The 20,112-nt window shown below is 40.1% G+C and overlaps 1 protein-coding gene across 1 annotated transcript in view; it reads left to right on the top strand.

Annotated features, from left to right (window-relative positions):
* LOC137127093 (serine/threonine-protein kinase 4-like) overlaps positions 1-17,574 on the top strand; it is a 40,675-nt gene extending 23,101 nt beyond the window's left edge. The window contains exon 11 of the mRNA XM_067503533.1: positions 13,488-17,574. Coding sequence (XP_067359634.1) covers positions 13,488-13,646 — 159 coding nt within the window. The 3' untranslated portion in view covers positions 13,647-17,574. The remainder of the gene's footprint in view (positions 1-13,487) is intronic.
* Positions 17,575-20,112: the final 2,538 nt, after the last annotated feature.

The raw sequence follows: 20,112 nt of genomic DNA, 5'->3' as shown, positions 1-20,112 counted from the left end.
AGGGGACCCTCACTTATATCTCTGCACCTGCTGCCAGTGAATCTTGGTCACAGGATCTGTCGACAGCACTTCTCCATAGTAAGATCTGTTCTGGAACATATCTCTACTACAAAATATTCAAATAATGTTACATCCTTCTATGGTGCACACTTTACTTTCTGGAGAGGCACAGACTTAAACTCTTTTAAGTCTTCTCCTGGTAACAGTGGTCAGTGTGCTGCAATGTGCTGTAAAAAAAAAACAAACAAACAGTGAAGTCTGCTTTATTTTTGTTTTTATGTTAACAAGTGTGATTTAAATATTACCCCAGAAACACTTCATTAACCATCTAGATATAAACAAGGCCAAACCAACCTCAGCATGCATTTACCTTTGTGCCTCACATGTGTGTATCAATATGTTTAAAACCTTCATGAAACCACATAGAAGCCCTGGGAACTCTGACTTATTGATAAAGAGTAGGAAAATAAAACCTCCCTACCTAAAATCAACGTTACATTATCTGCCAAAATCAGCATGATGCAGGTTGATGACAGCAGCTCACCATTACAGTCTGTTTCAACTGGTTGACATCTTTGTTCTGCAAAAGCCCCATTTTCTGTTGCATCTCATTTGTTAATGTCTCAGTCCAAAAACTTGTTTAAGTCCATATGGACTTGCTATGAGCTCTGATTATGTTATGCCTTAATCAATGCAAATAAATGTCTAATATTTTATCGACAGAGGGAGAGTCTGCACTGTGAAATGCAATGAAAATGACATGTAGTGGTGTTTTTTTTTTTTTTGGTTTGTTTGTTTTTTTTACTCTAGTTCATCTGGAGCTGTAGATATTCAGACGATTTTTCCTCTCTCATCTGCTACAAAACAACACAGTAAAAGACATTCAAGGAATTATTCTTTGTCTGCCATTTATTGGCATTTTTGCTTAAGAAAGAAACAACAATTTGTTTTCTGCAGCATTTGTTGAGAAGTTAGCCATGGTGAAGAAGTACTTAATACTTTGACTCCTGAATTGACCATGGCTGTTTTTAGTATATTGTATTCTGCTAGAAAATAAGTGTGTGTGTTTGTGTGTGTATGTATCAATTCAATTCAACTTTGTTGTGAATTGGCGCTATACAAATAAAGTCATCTTAGGGCACTTTACAGAATAAAGTCAAGATTATAAAGATGTATAGAGAGAACCCAACAATTCCCCCTGGAGCTTGGAGACCTCCAGCAGAACCAGGCTCAGGGTGGACGGCCATCTGCCTTGAATGGTTGGGGTGAGTGGAAAGGGGAGAGAGAAAAGAACAGAGCAACATAAAGCAACAACAAAACATCGGGCAGATTGGTAGGAACAGTAGCTGCACACTGGAATACACATCTTCAAAGCCGGGGACACCTGCAGAAAGGGAAAGGACAAGGACAAAGACAACTACGGGAGAAAACACACAGAGTTAATGACATACAGTGGTGACACTTGCGGGGGAAGAGGAGGGGAGAGAGGGTCAAGACGAGGAAAGGAGCTCAGTGCATCAGGGGGTGGGTCCCCCAGCAGTCTAAGCCTATGGCAGCATAACTATAACTAACTATATGCTTTATTAAAGAGGAAGGTTTTAAGCCTAGACTTAAAAGTAGAGAGGGTGTCTGCTTCCCGAATCTGAACTGGGAGCTGGTTCCACAGGAGAGGAGCTTGATAGCTAAAGGCTCTGCCTCCCATTCTACCTTTGGAAACTCTGGGAACCACAAGTAGGACTGCATTCTGAGAGCGAAGTGGTCAACTGGGATGATATGGTGCTATGAGATCTTCTATATATGATGGAGCCTGACCATTCAGAGCTTTATATGTAAGAAGCAGGGTTTTAAATTCTACTCAAGATTTAATTGGAAGCCAATGGAGAGAAGCTAATGAAGGTGAAATATGATCTCTCTTGCTAGTTCCAGTCAGCACTCTTGGTGCAGCATTTTGGATTAATTGCAGGCTCTTAAGGGAGTTACTGGGGCATCCTGAAAGTAGGGAATTACAGTATTCCAACCTAGAGTTAACAAATGCATGGACCAGTTGTTCGGCATCACTTTGAGAAAGGATGCTCCTAATTTTGGCAATGTTCCGTAGGTGGAAGAAGGCTATTCTAGAGATTTGTTTTATATGTCAGGTAAAGGACAAATCCTGGTCAAAAATAACTCCAAGGTTCCTTGCAGTAATACTGGAGGCCAGACTTATGCCATCTAGAGTAACAATATGGTTGGACATCTTGTCTCTGAGATTTTGGGCCCCAAATACTATGACTTCAGTTTTGTCTGAGTTTAGAAGCAAAAAATTGTGGGACATCCAGGCCTTTATGTCTTGTAGGCATGCTTGAAGCTTTATTAACTGATTATTTTCATCTGGTTCCATAGATAAATATCGCTGGGTATCATCAACAGTGGAAATTTATGTGTGTTTTCTAATAATGTTGCCTAAAGGAGACACATATAAAGTAAAAAGTATTGGTCCTAACACAGAGCCTTGTGGAACTCCATAGCTAACCTTTGTGTGCATGGAGGATTCATCATTAACCTGAACAAATTGAAATCTATCAGATAGATAAGATTTAAACCAACCTAGTGCAGTTCCTTTATTCCAATTTCATGTTCTAGTCTCTGTAATAAAATGTTATGATCAATGGGGTCGAATGCAGCCCTAAGATCTAACAGAACAAGTAGAGAGATGAGTCCAATATCTGAGCCCATGAAAGGATTGTTGGTGACTTTTACCAGTGCTGTTTCTGTACTATGATGAACTCTAAATCCTGACTGAAAGTCTTCATGCAAGACAAATTCCTATGAAGGTGATCACATAATTGTTTTGCAACTACTTTTTCAATTATTTTATAAATAAAGGGGAGATTAGACATTGGTCTGTAATTGGCTAAGACACCTGGGTCAAGACAGGGTTTTTTTAAGTAGTAGATTAATTACATTGATTGATGATATCTAATATGAACGTATCTATTAAGGGTAAAGCGTCCTTGAGCAGTCTAGTTGAAATAGGGTCTAGCAGACAGGTTGTTGGTTTAGATGAGGTAATAATTGAAGTTAGCTCGGAGAGATCTATGGGTAAGATGCAGTCTAACAGGGATTGGGGCATTATTGATGACTGAGAATGTTAAAGTCATGAATGCAGAGATCCAGAACATGAATGTTAAAGTCACCCACTATAATGACTTTATCTGCACTAAGCACTAAGTCAGATAGAAAATCAGAAAATTTAATCAAAAATTCTGAATAAGGGACAGGGGGTACGGTACGAACGGTACATGATAACAAATAATAGTGGTTTTTGAGTTTTCCAGTTTGGGTGTGAAAGGCTAAGAGTAAGGCTCTCAAATGAGTTATAGCTATGTTTAGGTCTAGGGTTTATTAATAAGCTAGAATGGAAGATTGCTGCTACTTCTCCACCTCGGATTGTGCTTCTAGGAACATGATAATTAATATGACTTAGGGGGGTTGACTCATTTAGACTGACATATTCTTCCTGCTGCAACGAAGTTTCAGTAAGACAAAATAAATCAAATTGACGATCGCTTATTAAGTCATTTATTAACAGAAATTTAGAAGAGAGAGATTTGATTTAGTAATCTACATTTAATAGTTTCGGGGTTCTGTTCTGTAAGAAGACTAGTCTTAACTTTTATTAGGTTATCATGATTAACTACTCTTGTTGTCGTTTTTAGTTTATGTAATTTAGTTGGTCGGGGAACAGACACAGTCTCTATAGGTATGTGGGAGTTGTGGGGGGGGTGACGGTTGTATGGATACTGCAGAGAGGCGTGTAGGACTGGATCTCTGCATCCTAGGCTCATCTCTGGATTGTCATTCTTTTGGTTGTCTAATAAAACCAGCCATATTTCTGGATAAGAAAGCTACACCATCTAAAGTAGGAGGGATGCCATCTCTCCTAATCAAAAAATGTCTATGTAGCCCACATCGTTTGCTGGACACCACCTAGGCAGCCGTGTTAATGACAACATGCGGGTGTATATGTCGTCAGATTTGACAGGGGTCCAGAGAAAACTACCGAGTCCGACATTGTTTTGGCAAAGTTACACACCGATTCAACGTTCATTTTAGTGACCTCCGATTTGCGTAACGATTTGCGGACGTCATTAACTCCCACGTGAATAATAATCTTATTGTATTTACGCTTATCTTTAGTCAGGAGTTTCAAATATGATTCAACGTCGCCCGCTCTGGCCCCAGGGAGGCATTTGACTACGGCCGCTGGAGTCTCTAACTTCACCTTTCTGACTATAGAGCTGCCAATTACCAGAGTTTGTTTCTCACAGAGTGTGTCACTGAGTGGGAAAAATTGATTAGAAACGTGAACCGACTGGTCTGAACCTCGGGCGTCTGTTTAGCATTAGATCTCTTACGAACCCTCACCCAGCCAGACTGGCTTCCCGGCTGCTCGGGAACTGCCGGGGGACAGCTAACAGGGGCTACACTAGGTTGGTTCGCACCAGCTACTGGGGCCTGACTAGCTGAATTTTTTTCCATGGTGCGGAGCCGCACTTCCAATTCTGTGAGCCTCGCCTCCAAAGCTGGAAAAACTTTACACTTGTTACATATACAGTTATCACTAAAGGAGGCAGAGGAAAAACTGAACATGAGACACACAGCACGTGAGAGAAGGAGAGACAGAGGGAGACGGAGAAGCCATTGCTAGCGGATACCTGCTACGCTAGCGAAGCTAATATAGGTGAAATGTGGAATTTGTAAATGTTAGCTGGTTATGTTGTACAAGAGCAGGTGCTTGTGTAATAGCATATGCGTATGTTACGACTGAAGTATTAATTCTTGTGTGAAGAAATCACTTCTTTAAGTAAAAATAAGAGCTACAATTAATCAGTAAACAGTCCTCCGGTAGAAACCCAAGAGTTTGCAGAAACAGGAATTGACGCAATATGCTTACCACACGAGTCCGTCAACTTTACAGAATAAAGTCACAACTATACAAATATGTGAACACAACAAATCCCACTTGAGCAAGCCCTAGGCAACAGCAGAGAGCAAAAACTCAATTTAACCCCCAGCAGAACTAGGCTCAGGGTGTGCGGCCATCTGCCTTGACCTCTTGGGGTGAGTGGAAAGTGGCAAGAATAAAGAAAAGAACAACAAAAGCAACAAGACATCAGACAGGTTGGTAAGACCAGTAGCTGCACACTGGAAAACACAGGCATATAAATGCAGGGTGAGAGGAAAAATTGATGAGGGAAGGAAAGGATGCGATGAGCTTCTGTGATCCGTTTGACATGTCGCTGTCCCACTTCGCCGAAGATGGCACTCCCCTCATCGTCATGGGAGACCTGAACCTCCACTTTGACAAACCTCAGGTGGATAACACATTTGAGTCTGGTCCCAACTCCTCCGACCCACAAAGCTGGTAACAACCTCGACTTCATCCTCATTCGGAACTGCACCTCAGACAAAAAGTCAGTCACTTCTCTGAATTTATCGGATCAGTTCTTCATTCAGCTCACGGACTTTATCCCTAGACCTTCGCATTTTCCCCCCACACTAGCAATATTCCTCCTAAACCTCAGGTCTCTCAACCCGGATCAATTCTCTTCATTGGTCTCTGCAACTCTGCCTCCAACACAGGACCTCTTCATCCTCGATGCCGATGCAGACACGGACAGCCTCTGCAATAAACTTTCATCGTGTCTGGATAGTCTCTGCCCCATGGCTTCTAGACCTGCTCATCCCTCAGCTTCTAATCCGTGGCTGACCGACTGGATCCGTGAGCAATGCACCACGCTCGGGAGTGCTGAGATTAAGTGGCACTAATCCAAGAATTCATCCGCTCCTGCTGAGTGTCTGGATCTGCTTGGATCTTTTTCTCGCAATGAAAAGACTGAATACTACCAGGAGAAGCTCAGCACCACAGACACCAGAAAGCTGTTCTCCACTTTCAAATCACTCACCTACCCACCTCCTCCATCCACTTCTCTCACTGCCGACGACATTGGCTGCTTATTTACTAGCGAGGTGGCAGCTTTACAGCTCACAGTTCTCTCCTCCAGATGATGACATCCTGCTAACTTCTTCCAATACTGCATCGGTCTCACAATTTCCAACTCTGACTGAGGACGATGTATCCACCCTCCTCCACTCTAACCATTCGACCACCTGCTCTCTGAATCTGATCCCTTCCACTTTACTTCAGGCAATTGCCCATTAATGCCAGCTATAACACAAATCATCAACTCATCTCTCACAGCAGGCACTCTTTCAACCTCATTCAAGCAGGCCCAGATTACCCCACTGCTCAAGCAGCTTTCTCTTGATCCCTCCCTTTTGGACAATTACCGACCTGTCTCTCTTCTTCCATTTCTGGCCAAGACAATGGAACGAGCTGTCTTCAATCAAATGGAATCTCTTCAAGTTGCAAAAGCCTTATGTCAGTCTTCTGTCCTAATCCTACTTGATCTATCTCCAGCGTTTGACACTGTGAACCATCAGATCCTCTTATCCACACTCTCTTACTTGGCCATCTCTCGATCAGCTCTAGCCTGGCTTCAGTCTTACCTATCGGGCTGAACCTTCAAGGAATCCTGGCGGGGCATCTTTCTCACTCTCATAGCCTCTCTACCAGTGTGATGCTGGGTTCAGTTCTTGGTCCTCTTCTTTTTTTGTTTATACTACATTGGGTTCTAACATCCGCTCACATGGCCTTTCCTATCACTGCTATGCTGATGACACACAGCTCTTCCTGTCCTTTCCACCGGACCACTCCACTGTCTCATTACACATTTCTGCCTGTTTCTCAGACATCTCTGCCTGGATTAGAGGGAGACATCTTCAGCTCAACCTCCCCAAGATCAAAGTCCTTGTCTTCCTCGCCAGGCCTTCAATGCAACACAACATTCTCATGTTAGATCTACAATCACTGTAGATCTAATGTTGCTGCTCAGCAACATTAGATATACAGTCATTGTCCCAACTAAGTCGGCCAGAAATCTGAGGATCATAATCGATGACTAACTGAGCTTGATACGCCACATTTCCTCAGTCTCTAAGTCATGCAGATTTGCCCTCTACAACATCAGAAAGATCAGACCCTACCTCACGGAATATACAACCCAAGTTGTAGAAGCGCTGGTCATATTTTGTCTTTATGACTGCAACGCTTTGTTAATGGGGTTACCGGTATCCACACTACATTTATGTATGTATCATATATATTACTTTATATATGTCTCCTTTAGGCAACATTATTAAAAAAAGACACTGCTAATTTCCACTGCTATGCTGATGATACCCAGCTATATCTATCTATGGAACCAGATGAAAAAGATCAGTTAATCATGCTTTAAGCATGCCTAGAAGACATAAATGCCTGGATGTCCCACAATTTTTTACTTCTAAACTCAGACAAAAATGAAGTCATAGTATTTGGGCCCAGAAATCTCACAAATATGATGGCTTCCAGTACTACTGCAAGGTACCTTAGAGTTATTAGAACTTTGGAGAACCAGGAATTTGCCCTTTACCTCATATATAAAACAAATCTCTAGAACAGCCTTCTTCCACCTATGGAACATTGCCAAAATTAGGAGCATCCTGTCTCAAAGTGATGCTGAAAAACTAGTCCATGCATTTGTTAATTCTAGGTTGGACTACTGTAATTCCCTACTTTCAGGATGCCCCAGTTACTCCCTAAAGAGCCTGCAATTAATCCAAAATGCTGCAGCAAGAGTGCTGACTGGAACTAGCAAGAGAGATCATATTTCACCTTCACTAGCTTCTCTCCGTTGGCTTCCCATAAAATCTACAATAGAATTTAAAACCCTGCTTCTTGAATATAAGGCTCTGATCAGGCTCCATCATATATAAAAGACCTCATAGTACCATATCATCCCAGTCGACCACTTCAATCTCAGAATGCAAGGCTACTTGTGGTTTCCAGAATTTCCAAAGGTAGAATGGGATCTGTCAAGCTCCTCTCATGTGGAACCAGCTCCCAGTCAGATTCAGGAAGCAGACATCTGCTCTACTTTTAAATCTAGGCTTCAAACTTCTTCTTTGATAAAGCTTATAGTTAGTTATCTTTATTCTGCTATAGGTTTAGACTGCTGGGGGACCCACCCCCCGATGCACTGAGCTCCTTTCCTCCTCTTGACCCTCTCTCCTCTCCTCTCCCCCCGCAATTGTCACCAATGTATGTCATTAACTCTGTGTGTTTTCTCCTGTAGTTGTCTTTCTCCTTCTCTTTCTTTTTCTCTTTCTCCCTCTCTCTGTTCTTTTCTGCAAGTGTCCCCGGCTTTGGAGTTGTGTATTTTCCAGTGTGCTACTGGTCATACCAACCTGCCCGATGTTTTGTTGTTGCTTTTGTTGCTCTTTTCTTTTCTCTCTCCACTTTCCACTCACCCCAACCGGTCAAGGCAGATGGCCGTCCACCCTGAGCCTGGTTCTGCTGGAGGTTTCTTTCGTTAAAGGGAGTGTTTACTCTCCACTGTTGTCCAGGGCTTACTCCAGGGGGAGTTGTGGGTTTCTCTCTATAGATCTTTGTAGTCTTGACTTTATTCTGTAAATGTGCCTTGAGATGACTTTGGTGGTGAGAAGCCGACACTGAGAGATGAGGAAATGTGATCCTGTAGGTGCAGTTTGTAAAACAAAGTATGTCTTATTTTTTGTTCACAAATGTTTTTTTTTAAAGCAACATAACTTTAAAATATATCCATTTTGATATTTCGACTGAAGTTTGGATAGATTTATGTATACACATGTGCTCATTTGCATGGAAAATAGACTCAAGTTCATGCCACAATTTGCATTGAAAGCACAATACAAAGAATGTTCAGTGTCCAGAATGAACAAGAGCAATATTAACTGCATAAAGAAGTCTTTTTTATTTGCTTAGATGAGCCTAACTCTCAGGTTGACCTATGGTTCTCAAAGCATATATTAATAGAAGCAAAGCACAAAATGCATTTGTTTTTGTTTTTTTTTAATCAGGATTTAAAATTTCAGGCAGTTAGAGTTAAATCAGTCTTTCCATGATGACACAAATCCTCTTGGGGATTTATTGTTCAGTTAGGCTTTCAAATGTGAGGATAAGAAGCTAATCTCTTCTGGGTGTTTAATAGTTTGAGGCAGCTTGTTGACAGCTTCATGGGGACTGTTTAATTTTAGACCGGTCTACTCTGCTATTTTTGTACTTTGTTATCGAATGTTTTTTTAATGTAAGCACTAATGGACAGACAGCTTGTCACATTGTTTTATATGTGCACATTTTCATAACTTTCTGGTAGGTTATAGAAGTTAATAAAGCATATTGTGTAATGTTTTGCCAATATTTGCCAGCCTTTTTGTAATATTTATCATTTCATCCTTGACTTATGCTTCAGTTGCTTCAGTGGTGTGACAGTGCAGCATAGAGCATGTGGTGGGAAAGCACTAACCTCCATTATTCATGAGAAGCAGGCGTAGAACAACCAATCTCTCTCAATTCCTCCATTCCTGTTTTCTCTATTTTTATCCCTACCTTATTGGTTTTCTTACTTCTAACTTCTGTCTCATCTGCCTCTTTTTTTGTCCTGGCTATCTCTGCAGAATATTTATGAAGGAGGCCACAGTCTTATCTAATTGTTAGCCACACACAGCGATTGTTTAATCCATAATATTAGTATGTTTCCAGACAAATGAATTAATCCTAAATAAGTAAATATTCAATTTAATTGTAAAATACAGAATCTGTCATGATCTGGCCTTCACATTTTGTTTTGTACCTCTTTTCTCCACTTCCTGTTCCCAGTTCATTTTACCACTCCTCACAATTACTTCATAATTGTTTTCACCTGTTCCCCTGACTTTTTAAACCCAGCTCTCTCCTCTGTTCCCCATCAGATCATCGTATTTGTCTTGTCTGTGTTACATGCTACACAATGTCTTCAAGTTTACCGATCTCATGGTTTTTGGACACCTGACACTTGTTCATGTCGGTTTCTGTTATCTGTGTCTTGGTCTGAAGTTTGGTTTGGTTTGGTTTGCATTTGTTGTCTTAGTCACCTTTTCTGTGCTCATTTTCTGTTTTTGAGAATTCCTTGTTTCCTTTTTCATAGTTCGTCTCGCTAATGATTTCACGTTTTAGTTTTAGGTTCTATTCCCTTAATAAGTTCCGTAGTTTCTTTAGCTCTTGTTCATATTTAGGTCCTAGTTTTCCTGTCTTGATATCAAAGTTCATGTTTTTGTTTGTTGTTCCCTAGTAATAGTTGTCTTCAGGTTTCTAGTGTCTACAACCCTTGTTAAGTCCCGTAATGCATGTATGTGTGGGCCTATGGAGTTAATTTCTTGTCTTTTGTTTAATTGTCTCGTTCCAAAATTGTACCAGTTTAGTCCTCCTTGTGGAGTGAATTTGTGTTAGTAGTTCTTACTGTTTTTTATAATTATTAATAAAACTTATCTTCTCACCAAACCCCTCTCGCCCTGTTGCACTTGGGTCCACCCTAAATACCAAACCTGACAGAATCACATCACTGGTGGAGAAATTCTTGTAAATTTTCAAGATATCTTGTAGAAGTTCTTGCCCATAAAGGGTCATTGAGGCTTTATTCTTAAGTGGCTTTTTCCTTTCTTTACCTTGACCTACGGCTAGTCCAGTTGTACGATCTTTTATCCTCTTTTCACTGCCTAGCCGACCAGGATGCTGGTGTTATTTTAGATCTATTGATTGTGGGTAAAAATAGCTGGGGAGCAGAGTGCTGCTGGTAAAAGCTGAGAGCGGGAATCCCCTGGGGAGAAGCTAAAGCAGGCAGCAGGTCCCTATCTCTGCACCATGGAGAGATTCGATAAATGTCAGTGGATGTAGCCTTTGAAACCTTTATCGCTCTCATGCATGAGACAATTTTAGGTTGTGGTAAAGATTTTCCTAAGTATCCGTTAATGTGCTTGGTATAATTTGCTCTCTGGACTTGAAGACATCAACAAGGCAGTGAGACCAGTTATGTATGTAGTAACGTCTCACTTTTACCGTGAACAGGTTTTTAGATCCTACTTCCGAGGTATTAGAATCAAAATGTACTTTCCAAAAGTTTTTTTGTTTGTTTGTTTGTTGTTGTTTTTTTGCACTAATTTTGATTTCTATTTTTAAATCTGTTTATTTGTTCTGGGGGAGGGTTAGTGGCTCCAGTGATTAATATAAACCCTGTGGTCGCTGAATACCTCAAACACACATTAAATGAACAATATAGGCGCCACACAGGATGCGGGAGAGCTGGCAGCTCGATGTGTGGAGTCGCATATCGATGAAGCTCATGTTTTTGTTGCTAAGTTGTAAAATGAAAGGTTAAAATGAGCACATCAGTGCTCACAATACTGCACTTTATATGTTGGATTGGCCCAGGTGTGCCTCCAAAAGACTACGTCAGATCTAATCTCTAGCTCTGCAGCTGCTTTCACAACAGTCAGATCTGAATTCAGGCTTTTTTTTTCCACCCTCAATTCAATTCAACTTAATTCATCATCATCATCATCATCATCATCATCATAATAATAATAATTCATTTTATTTATAAAGCACTTTACATTTGCTAACAAATCTCAAAGTGTTACACAAGCGGATTAAGACCAAGAATAAAACATAATAAACACGTAAAGCCTAAAAACGAATAAAAAATAGAATAACACATGATTAAAGTAAAACGTATTGATCACTTTAAAATGTTTTTCTGAACAAAAAAGTGTTTAACTGTTTTTTGAAACAGTCCACAGTCTGTGGTGCCCTCAGGTTCTCAGGCAGAGCGTTCCAGAGCTGTGGAGCAGCTGCTGAGAAGGCTCGGGTAGAGGTGTGATAGGTGTTGGTGGAACGGAGGTGTCTTGTTGTAGATTGCAATGTGAGGAGTTCCTTAAGATACTGTGGGGCATTTCCATGGATGCACTGGTGGGTAAGTAGACAGACTTTGTAATCAATGCGAAGGTGGATGGGGAGCCAGTGAAGTGTCCGGAGAACAGGAGTGATGTGTTGGTGTTTACGCACTCTCTTAAGGATCCTGGTGGCGCGGTTTTGAACATATTGGAGCTTTTGAAGGCTCCTGCCGGAGATTCCAATGAGAAGTGCATTGCAGTAGTCCAGCAGTAGTATGCAGTAGTATTCATATAGCGCCAATTCACAAAAATGTCATCTCAAGCCACTTTACAGAATAAAGTCAAGTCTATAAAGATGTATAAATAAAATCCAACAATTCCCCCTTGAGCAAGCCCTAGGCAACAGGGGAGAAACCTCCACCAGAACCAGGCTCAGGGTGGACGGCCATCTGCCTTGACTGGTTGGGGTGAGTGGAAAGTGTAGAGAGAAAAGAAAAAGAGCAACAACAAAACATCGGGCAGGTTGGTAGGACCAGTAGCTGCACACTGGAAAACACACAGCTGCAAAGCCAGGGACACCTGCAGAAAGCGACAGAGAGAAGGAGAAGGACAACTACAGGAGAAAACATACGGTGGTGACAATTGTGGGGTGAGAGGAGAGAGGGAGCAGTTTAAGCCTATAGCAGCATAACTATAACTAAGTATAAGCTTTATCAAATTGAAGGTTTTAAGCCTAGACTTAAAAGTAGAGAGGATGTCTGCTTCCTGAATCAGAACTGGGAGCTGGTTCCACAGGAAAGGAGCTTGATAGCTAAAGGCTTTGCCCCCCTCCTACCTTTGGAAATTCTGGGAACCACAGGTAGGCCTGCATTCTGAGATTGAAGTGGTCTACTGGGATGATATGGTACTATGAGGTCTTCTATATATGATGGAGCCTGACCATTCAGCTTTATGTAAGAAGCAGGGTTTTAAATTCTATTCTAAATTTTATGGGATGCCAATGGAGAGGAGCTAGTAAAGGTGAAATATGATCTCTCTTGCTAGTTGCAGTCAGCACACTTGCTGCAGCATTTTGGACTAATTGCAGGCTTTTTAGGGAGTTACTGGGGCATCCTGAAAGTAAGGAATTACAGTAGTCCAACCTAGAAGAAACAAATGCACTATGGACTAGTTTTTCAGCATTAATTTGAGAAAGGATGCTCCTAATTTTGGCAATGTTCCATAGGTGGAAAAAGGCTGTTCTAGAGAATTGTTTTATATGTGAGGTAAAGGACAAATCCTGGTCAAAAATAACTCCAAGGTTCCGTGCAGTAGCACTGGAGGCCAGACTTATGCCATCTAGAGTAACAATAAGGTTGGACATCATATTACTGAGATTTCTGGGCCCAAATACTATGACTTCAATTTTGTCTGAGTTTAGAAGTAAAAAATTGTGGGAAATCCAGGCCTTTATGTCTTGTAGACATGTTTGAAATTTTGATTAACTGATTTTTTTTTTAATCTGGTTCCATAGATAGATATAGCTGGGTATCTTCAGCATAGCAATGGAAATTTATGGAGTGTTTTCTAATAAAGTTGCCTAAAGGAAACCTATATCCAGTACACATATTGCCTGCTACTACAATTTGCTTGTCAATATTTTATGTGTTTCTGTCTAGGTAAGTACGTGGTCAGTGGAGGAGCTGCGGCTGCGTCTAGAGTCGCTGGGCCCTCAGATGGAGCAGGAAATCGAGGAGATCCGCCAGCGCTACCAGGCTAAGAGACAGCCCATCCTTGATGCCATTGAGGCCAAGAAGCGACGGCAGCAGAACTTCTAAGAAGGATCTGCTGAGCTTCTGACAGCCACGATCGGATAGCTTTTTGTTGTTGTTTTTTTTTCTCTGCAGCAGTTTATGAAATGTCACCAAGACGGCGCTGAAGTTTGTCCTCCAACAACTGGTCATAACATGAGTTAGGTGGACATAAGATTGAGACAGCTGTGCAAGGAGTCCTGGTAATCATCTCTTTAAATGTCAAACTGCTGAGTTAAAGTTGACAGAAGGACTTCCCAAGTACAGTTCTCTGTTTGACAGAATAATATTAACATTTGTTGCATATTTTATTTTGCTTTGAGAACCTTTTCTTTTCATCAATCTAGATTATGAAATGAGAAGAGTTTCATTTTGTCACCAGCAGCAAATCTGGAATAATGCAATTTCTTTAATTATTTCGAACATGTCTCAAACTTTAATTTTATTGTTAATTGTGTGGTACAATTTTAACTGCTGACTCTCAACTGAGGTACTCTTGAACTGATTCCTCAGCAATTTTTTGTCATTGATGCTGCTGGTGAAATAAATCATTCCGTGGTAAAAAAAAAAAAAATTTGTAAAATACAAAAAATACATAGTGCACATTATTATTGTTTGTGAAAAGTGTTGCACGTTTTTGTGTCGTTTACAAACTTTGTGTCCAGAAAGTGCCTCGCTCGAAACGTTTCATCTTTTTTCCTCAAACTCAGTCTTTATTTTGGTACGTTCCCCTGGGTTTCCTGTTACCTACAAGTGGTGCTTGTCACAACTCTTTGTGTTTTATGCCGACTAAGAGTTCCTACAGTTCCAACAGTGTTACATGGGCAAGCATATTGTGTAAGTTGGATAAAACATGTGCTTGATAAAAAAAAAATTCAGACCAATGTTCTTGCTTCCTCACAGCTACAAGGAAATTATTCTCAATTATGCTTCATTGTGCACCCAAACCACACAAACTACACCAGAGTCCTCATTTTATTTATGTGCACTTCAGTAACCTGATTACAACTAGTACTGTTGGCTCAGTGGTGTATCATTGGGTTGGAATACAGATACCCCTGGGGACCCCTGTGTGGACAAGCCGAGAGCCATTGATCTTGAAGTAGCCTGATTAGTCAGACTGGAGTGGCCAAAGCTTTGTTCGTACGGTTTAGAAGGAGCTCAGTTCTGTCCTTCTGCGACTCTGCTCTGAAACAGACTAGATAAAAAAGTATTAAAATTCTCAAAACAGTTTCCTCTGTAACTTTATGATTAGAATCTGTTACTCATTCTTTCAAAATAATAGAAGGTTAAATAATAATAGGGTTAAAGTACAGTAACCATGTCACTACAGTACATGGAAATACTGATTAAGTTGCACTTAATGTCTGAATACTTTTTTCGTCTTCTGTTTTACAAGGGCAGATGGTACAACATTGTAAAATGTAATGTTGAGTTAATGCAAAACATTTATCATTGAAAGAGTGATATGCTTTCAATACCTTCCACTTCATGGATCTAACTGGAGGTCAATCTGATTTAACCAAACTGTCAGTATATCATAAAGACAAATATCCACAATTCACAGATTGATGAAGTTGTTGATACAGCAGCCTCCACTTAAAGTTCTCTGCTAAAAGAGTTCTTAACAAATACAGTAGGAAAAGAAAAAACATATTTATTACATATTACTACATATATTATTAATGGTAAAAAGGTGTTTATCTAATTTGTACTTTTTTCCCCAAAATTACTTTGTAATTTTATCTCTTCCAGGATTCATAAAATGCTCTTAAAAAAGGTCGGAAACCACTGGCCAAACATATATATGCCCATTTTAATGTGTAATATGTTTATATCAAGCTGGAGATTTAATTGTCAGATTGTTGAAAATATATGAAGGTGCATGCACCAAGATGTTTTAAGCGAACTTAATCAGATGCAAACCAATTTACTCTTCTTGAATTTTGGTTGGTTTGGTTTTTATTTCCATTTCCAGCAACTTTTTTTCTTAAGCATAAAAAGACCAGAGAAATTACGGAAGCCAAGAACAAGAGTGGATGCAGTTACTTTTTTAAGGCTTTATCTCATGATGGGATAATCATCACTTTCTCTCAAGAAAACAACTGTGTTAATGCTGTAATATTGTGGTTTGTCTCGTTATCATAATACCAACTGTCAAAATCCAAATGAATGTCTCAGCTTCTAAGGCCAGATCCTTCAAAGCTTGTGTGATTACAAATGTGATTGTTGCTGTGCTTTAACAGAGAAAATAACAGAAAAAGTAGAAAACAAACTTTAATTTGCTAAGAAATTATCTTCTCTTTATCCTTGGTAAAAGCTGTTTTTCCACAGTAATCGTATATATATGCCATTATCAGGATGTAATTGCATTAAAATTTACTTTATTAACTGCATCCATTCCCGCTCTTGGCCCTGTAAAGAAATTATTTCTACTAACCTTTTCATTTACTACATTTATGAGGATAAATTGCCAGAGTGGACTCAACAAACCCCCCAAAAGTGCTAATAAATCTGAGGCTTGAAGCTCAGTGTTGACCAAGGTCTGGTTGAACATTCCTCTGAGCAACTTCATACACTCATCTAGCCCATTTTATATTTTGATACGTAGGGTTAGAGGTGACACGGTGGGCTACAGTAGCAGACAAGTCAGAATCAAAACAGGCTTCTCAGGTCATTAAACTGCTCAGGGGTGTAAAATTGTAGACTGTTTGAATCCTTCACCCACAAGATTCATGTCCTTATATATTAACTTGGCTGTCTTTGTATATTATGGTTAATAACATGAGGTGAAGGGTTCAATCTGAAAACACTTTTCATCAAGTATAAAATTAAGTCTTTGGAGGGAAAACTTTCAGCTAGAAACCAGACCTGATCACAAAAACTGGATGAATTGCTGTTTATTTTAAATAGTTTAGTTGATTTAAATGTTGACTTAAGTTCAATGATATGCTGGAGAAAGGCAACAATTTGAAATGTTGGAGCTTGATTGTTATTAAATTAGATGCACATAGAGTTTGGTGCTGCTGGAAAAGTGGTGCATCAGAAAAGAAGTCATAATCACTGGAGTTTTTGTTTGTTTTCTGCCTTATTATTGAAAAAAAATCACTTGTACTGCTCCAAACAAATCACTGTAGGTATGCTTGTGCCTTTTTTCGTCAATTTTCAGTTACAGATGTGCAGATTTACTGACTCTTCTATGTCTGAGCATAATTTAACGTTTGGTTTGACTAAAAATGATCTTCCCTTATCTGGATTCCATTTAATTGTGTTGTGATTTAACTTATTTGCAGAGAGTAAATATTTCAGTAGCACAATCAGTTTGTTTAACAAGTCACTCATGGTGTGTAAATCCTACAGAAACATTTGGAGTGTGTGTGGAATCATCATTTTTCAAGGTTTATCTCGAGAAATGATGCACTAGAACAGCTTATCTGTGAAGCTGCTCTAGTGTCTAATTTATTCATTCATTCATTATTCATTTTCATAGCACCTATTTAGCACGTCAAGCATCAAGTCTTTTAGTTCTGTATTCATTGACTCATACTTGGAGGAATTTTCAGATTTTATTAATGTTTTCTAATATCTGTGCTCTAATGAGCTTGGTGTTAAACTAAGAACACACTTTGCTTCCATATTAAACTGTGAGACCTTCAGAGTTGAAAAAATAAACAGGAGATAAGAGCTCACACTGATACTAAAGATTCAAAATAAACACCAGGATTGTTTTACTTTTAAAAATTCAAGCTTATCGCTGCCTTTTTATGCTTGTTTTAAATGCAAAACCTTTTTTTTTTTTTTCAAGGATCTGCTGTTAACTGTTGTGCACAATCCCTGTTTGGCATTCCTGAAGTATATTTGCCTTAAAGTATGTAGTGGAAGTCGTACAATGTTTGGTTTCTGTATTTTGTTTGATTGGGTAATTAAGAATTTAATAAAAAATAATTAAATTTCCTATTGTTTATTTACAGGGACAATGCATATTTATATTTCTCAGAAAATATCAACCAGAATACTCATTCATACTGGTAGTATCTAAGAATATATGTACATAATTATGGTACAATGTCTAATAATAGAATAGTATCATGCAATGCAATATATCAGCTCTTTTTTTAGGCATCAGCGCTAACCCACATTCATAAGTAGGGGAAACAAGTTAAAAAATTTGTGTATGTATGTGTGTGTATGTGTGTATATGTATATATATATATATATATATATATATATATATATATATATATACACACACACACACACACACCAAGTGCACTCACTTTGAAACAATATGTACCAAGCTGTCCCTGCTGCTGAACAAAAATACTTTTCTACGTCCTGTGTCTTGTGCTTCACGGAAACTTGTCTGTATGATCTTATGCCAGACTCTTGCGCTACAGCTGAGTGAAATTCAACTTTACAGAGCGGACAGACACAGGGGTCTTTCTGGGAAAGCGAAGGGAGGTGGATCCCTTCGTGGATCATCTTCCTAAAAAAATCTGTTTTTATATCAACAGTGGCTGGTGGTTCTATCTATGCACTGACCTGGAGGCCTTCATCATTAACTGCAAGCATTTTTACTCACCCCGTGAGTTCTCTTCACCCTTGTTGGTGTTTACATTCCACCACAAGACAACGTGCGTGCTGGCTGAGGACATACTGTGTGTGGAGCGGACAAACCCGGACGCCTTAGTTATTGTCCTAGGAGACTTTTACAAACGTAATCTCTCTCACAAACTCCCCAAATACAAACAGTTTATTAAGTGCCCGACCAGAGAGGGGAATGTCTTAGAACACTGCTACACCCCCATCAGCGGTGCTTATCATGCCGTTCCTCGAGCTGCACTGGGCCAGTCTGACCACATCATTGTACACCTGATTCCAGCATATAGGCAGAAAATAAAACTCTGGGAATCTGCTGTGAGCACATCAAAGAAGTGGACCAGTGAATCTGTGGGGGAACTTTAGGAGTGTTTGGGCTGTACAAACTGAGATGTTTTTAGGTCTGCTACTACCAGTCTAGATGAGTACATGGACGATGTGACCTCCTACATAAACTTCTGTGAGGACAGTGTCATTCCATCCCGCACCAGGCTGAGTTATAACAATGACAAACCCTGGTTCAAGACTCATCTCAGACAGCTGATGTCAGAGAAAGAGGCAGCATTCAGAGGTGGGAACAAAGACAAATACAGTGAGGTTAAATACAGAATTAGTAAAGAGGTGAGCAGAGCTAAATCAGTGCATGGTGAGAGAATGGAACAGCAATTCTCAGCCAACAACTCTGCCTCTTTTTGGAAAAGGCTGAAGGCAATAACTAACTACAAGCCTAGAGCCCCCCCACTCTGTGAGTGACCGGCGCCTGGCCAACAGCCTGAATGTGTTTTACTGCTGCTTTGAAGGATAATGAGACGGACCTGATACCGCCCCACCAACCATTGATCAGCAGCAGCCCCCCCTCCACTCCCACACAGATTCACACCTCTTTCTCCCCCTCCACCCTGAAGCACTGTGCCAATCAGTTGTTTCCGGTGTTCACAGACATATTTAACACTTCCATGGAATTCTGCCACATGCCAATCTGCTTTAAGACATCACACGTCATAACAGACCGCATTCTGGACCCCCTGCAGTTCACCTACAGAGCCAACAAATCTGTAGACAATGCTGTAAACATGGCCCTCTACTTTATCTTTGAGCATCTGGACTCCCCAGGATCCTACGCCACGATACTGGTTGTGGACTTCAGTGCTGCTTTCAATACAATCCACCTTCATCGGCCTCATCTCTAATGGAGACGAGTCTGCCTACAGGAGTATCAACCTGGAGCTTAACACAGCTTAACAGAATATCAGCTCCCCCACCAAGAAGGCTCAGCAGAGTTTTATCTCCCTTTGAAAGTGTTGGTGAGTCTTCTTAACTGTGTCTGGCAATAAACAGTTTTCTGTTTCTGGTTCTAATTCTGAATTTCACACTGCAGGGCCATAAGCACACACAGGACTCAGACACAAAATCTGAAAGAAAATGAGGAAGTCCAATCAACGGACACCTGAAGACTTCAAATGACAGACGAACTGGTTTGGTCTTTTGTGTGTACAGACATAAAAACATCAGCGACTGGGTTTTAGGAACAAAATTGTTCTCACAAACTGTTAGTGTACTGCATTACTGTCTTTATTTTGACCCTGCAGCCACAAATACTCACTGTAGACATCAATTGTTAATTCATCCATGGTGTAAAATAATTGCCACAATCTAATTTCCTTCTCATCATTTGGGGCGTATAAAAAAGTTAGTGAGCCCTTTTTAAAGAGGAGATCTTCATTTGGACCTAATGACTGAAAGACACAGCTAAGGAGATTTAGGTGTTTGTTGACAGTATTAGTCAAATAAAGCTGATCAACAGCAGTGACTTATTTTATAAAGTAGTCTAATATCTGCAGACTTATCAGTGTATGATGTCTCCTTTCCTGTCTCATGTCCCATCACATCCATC

The sequence above is a fragment of the Channa argus genome, chromosome 5 (assembly GCF_033026475.1).
Source record: "Channa argus isolate prfri chromosome 5, Channa argus male v1.0, whole genome shotgun sequence".
NCBI lineage: Eukaryota > Metazoa > Chordata > Actinopteri > Anabantiformes > Channidae > Channa > Channa argus.
The sequence above is the reverse complement of the archived record's forward strand: the minus strand, read 5'-3'. Positions and strand labels throughout refer to the sequence as shown.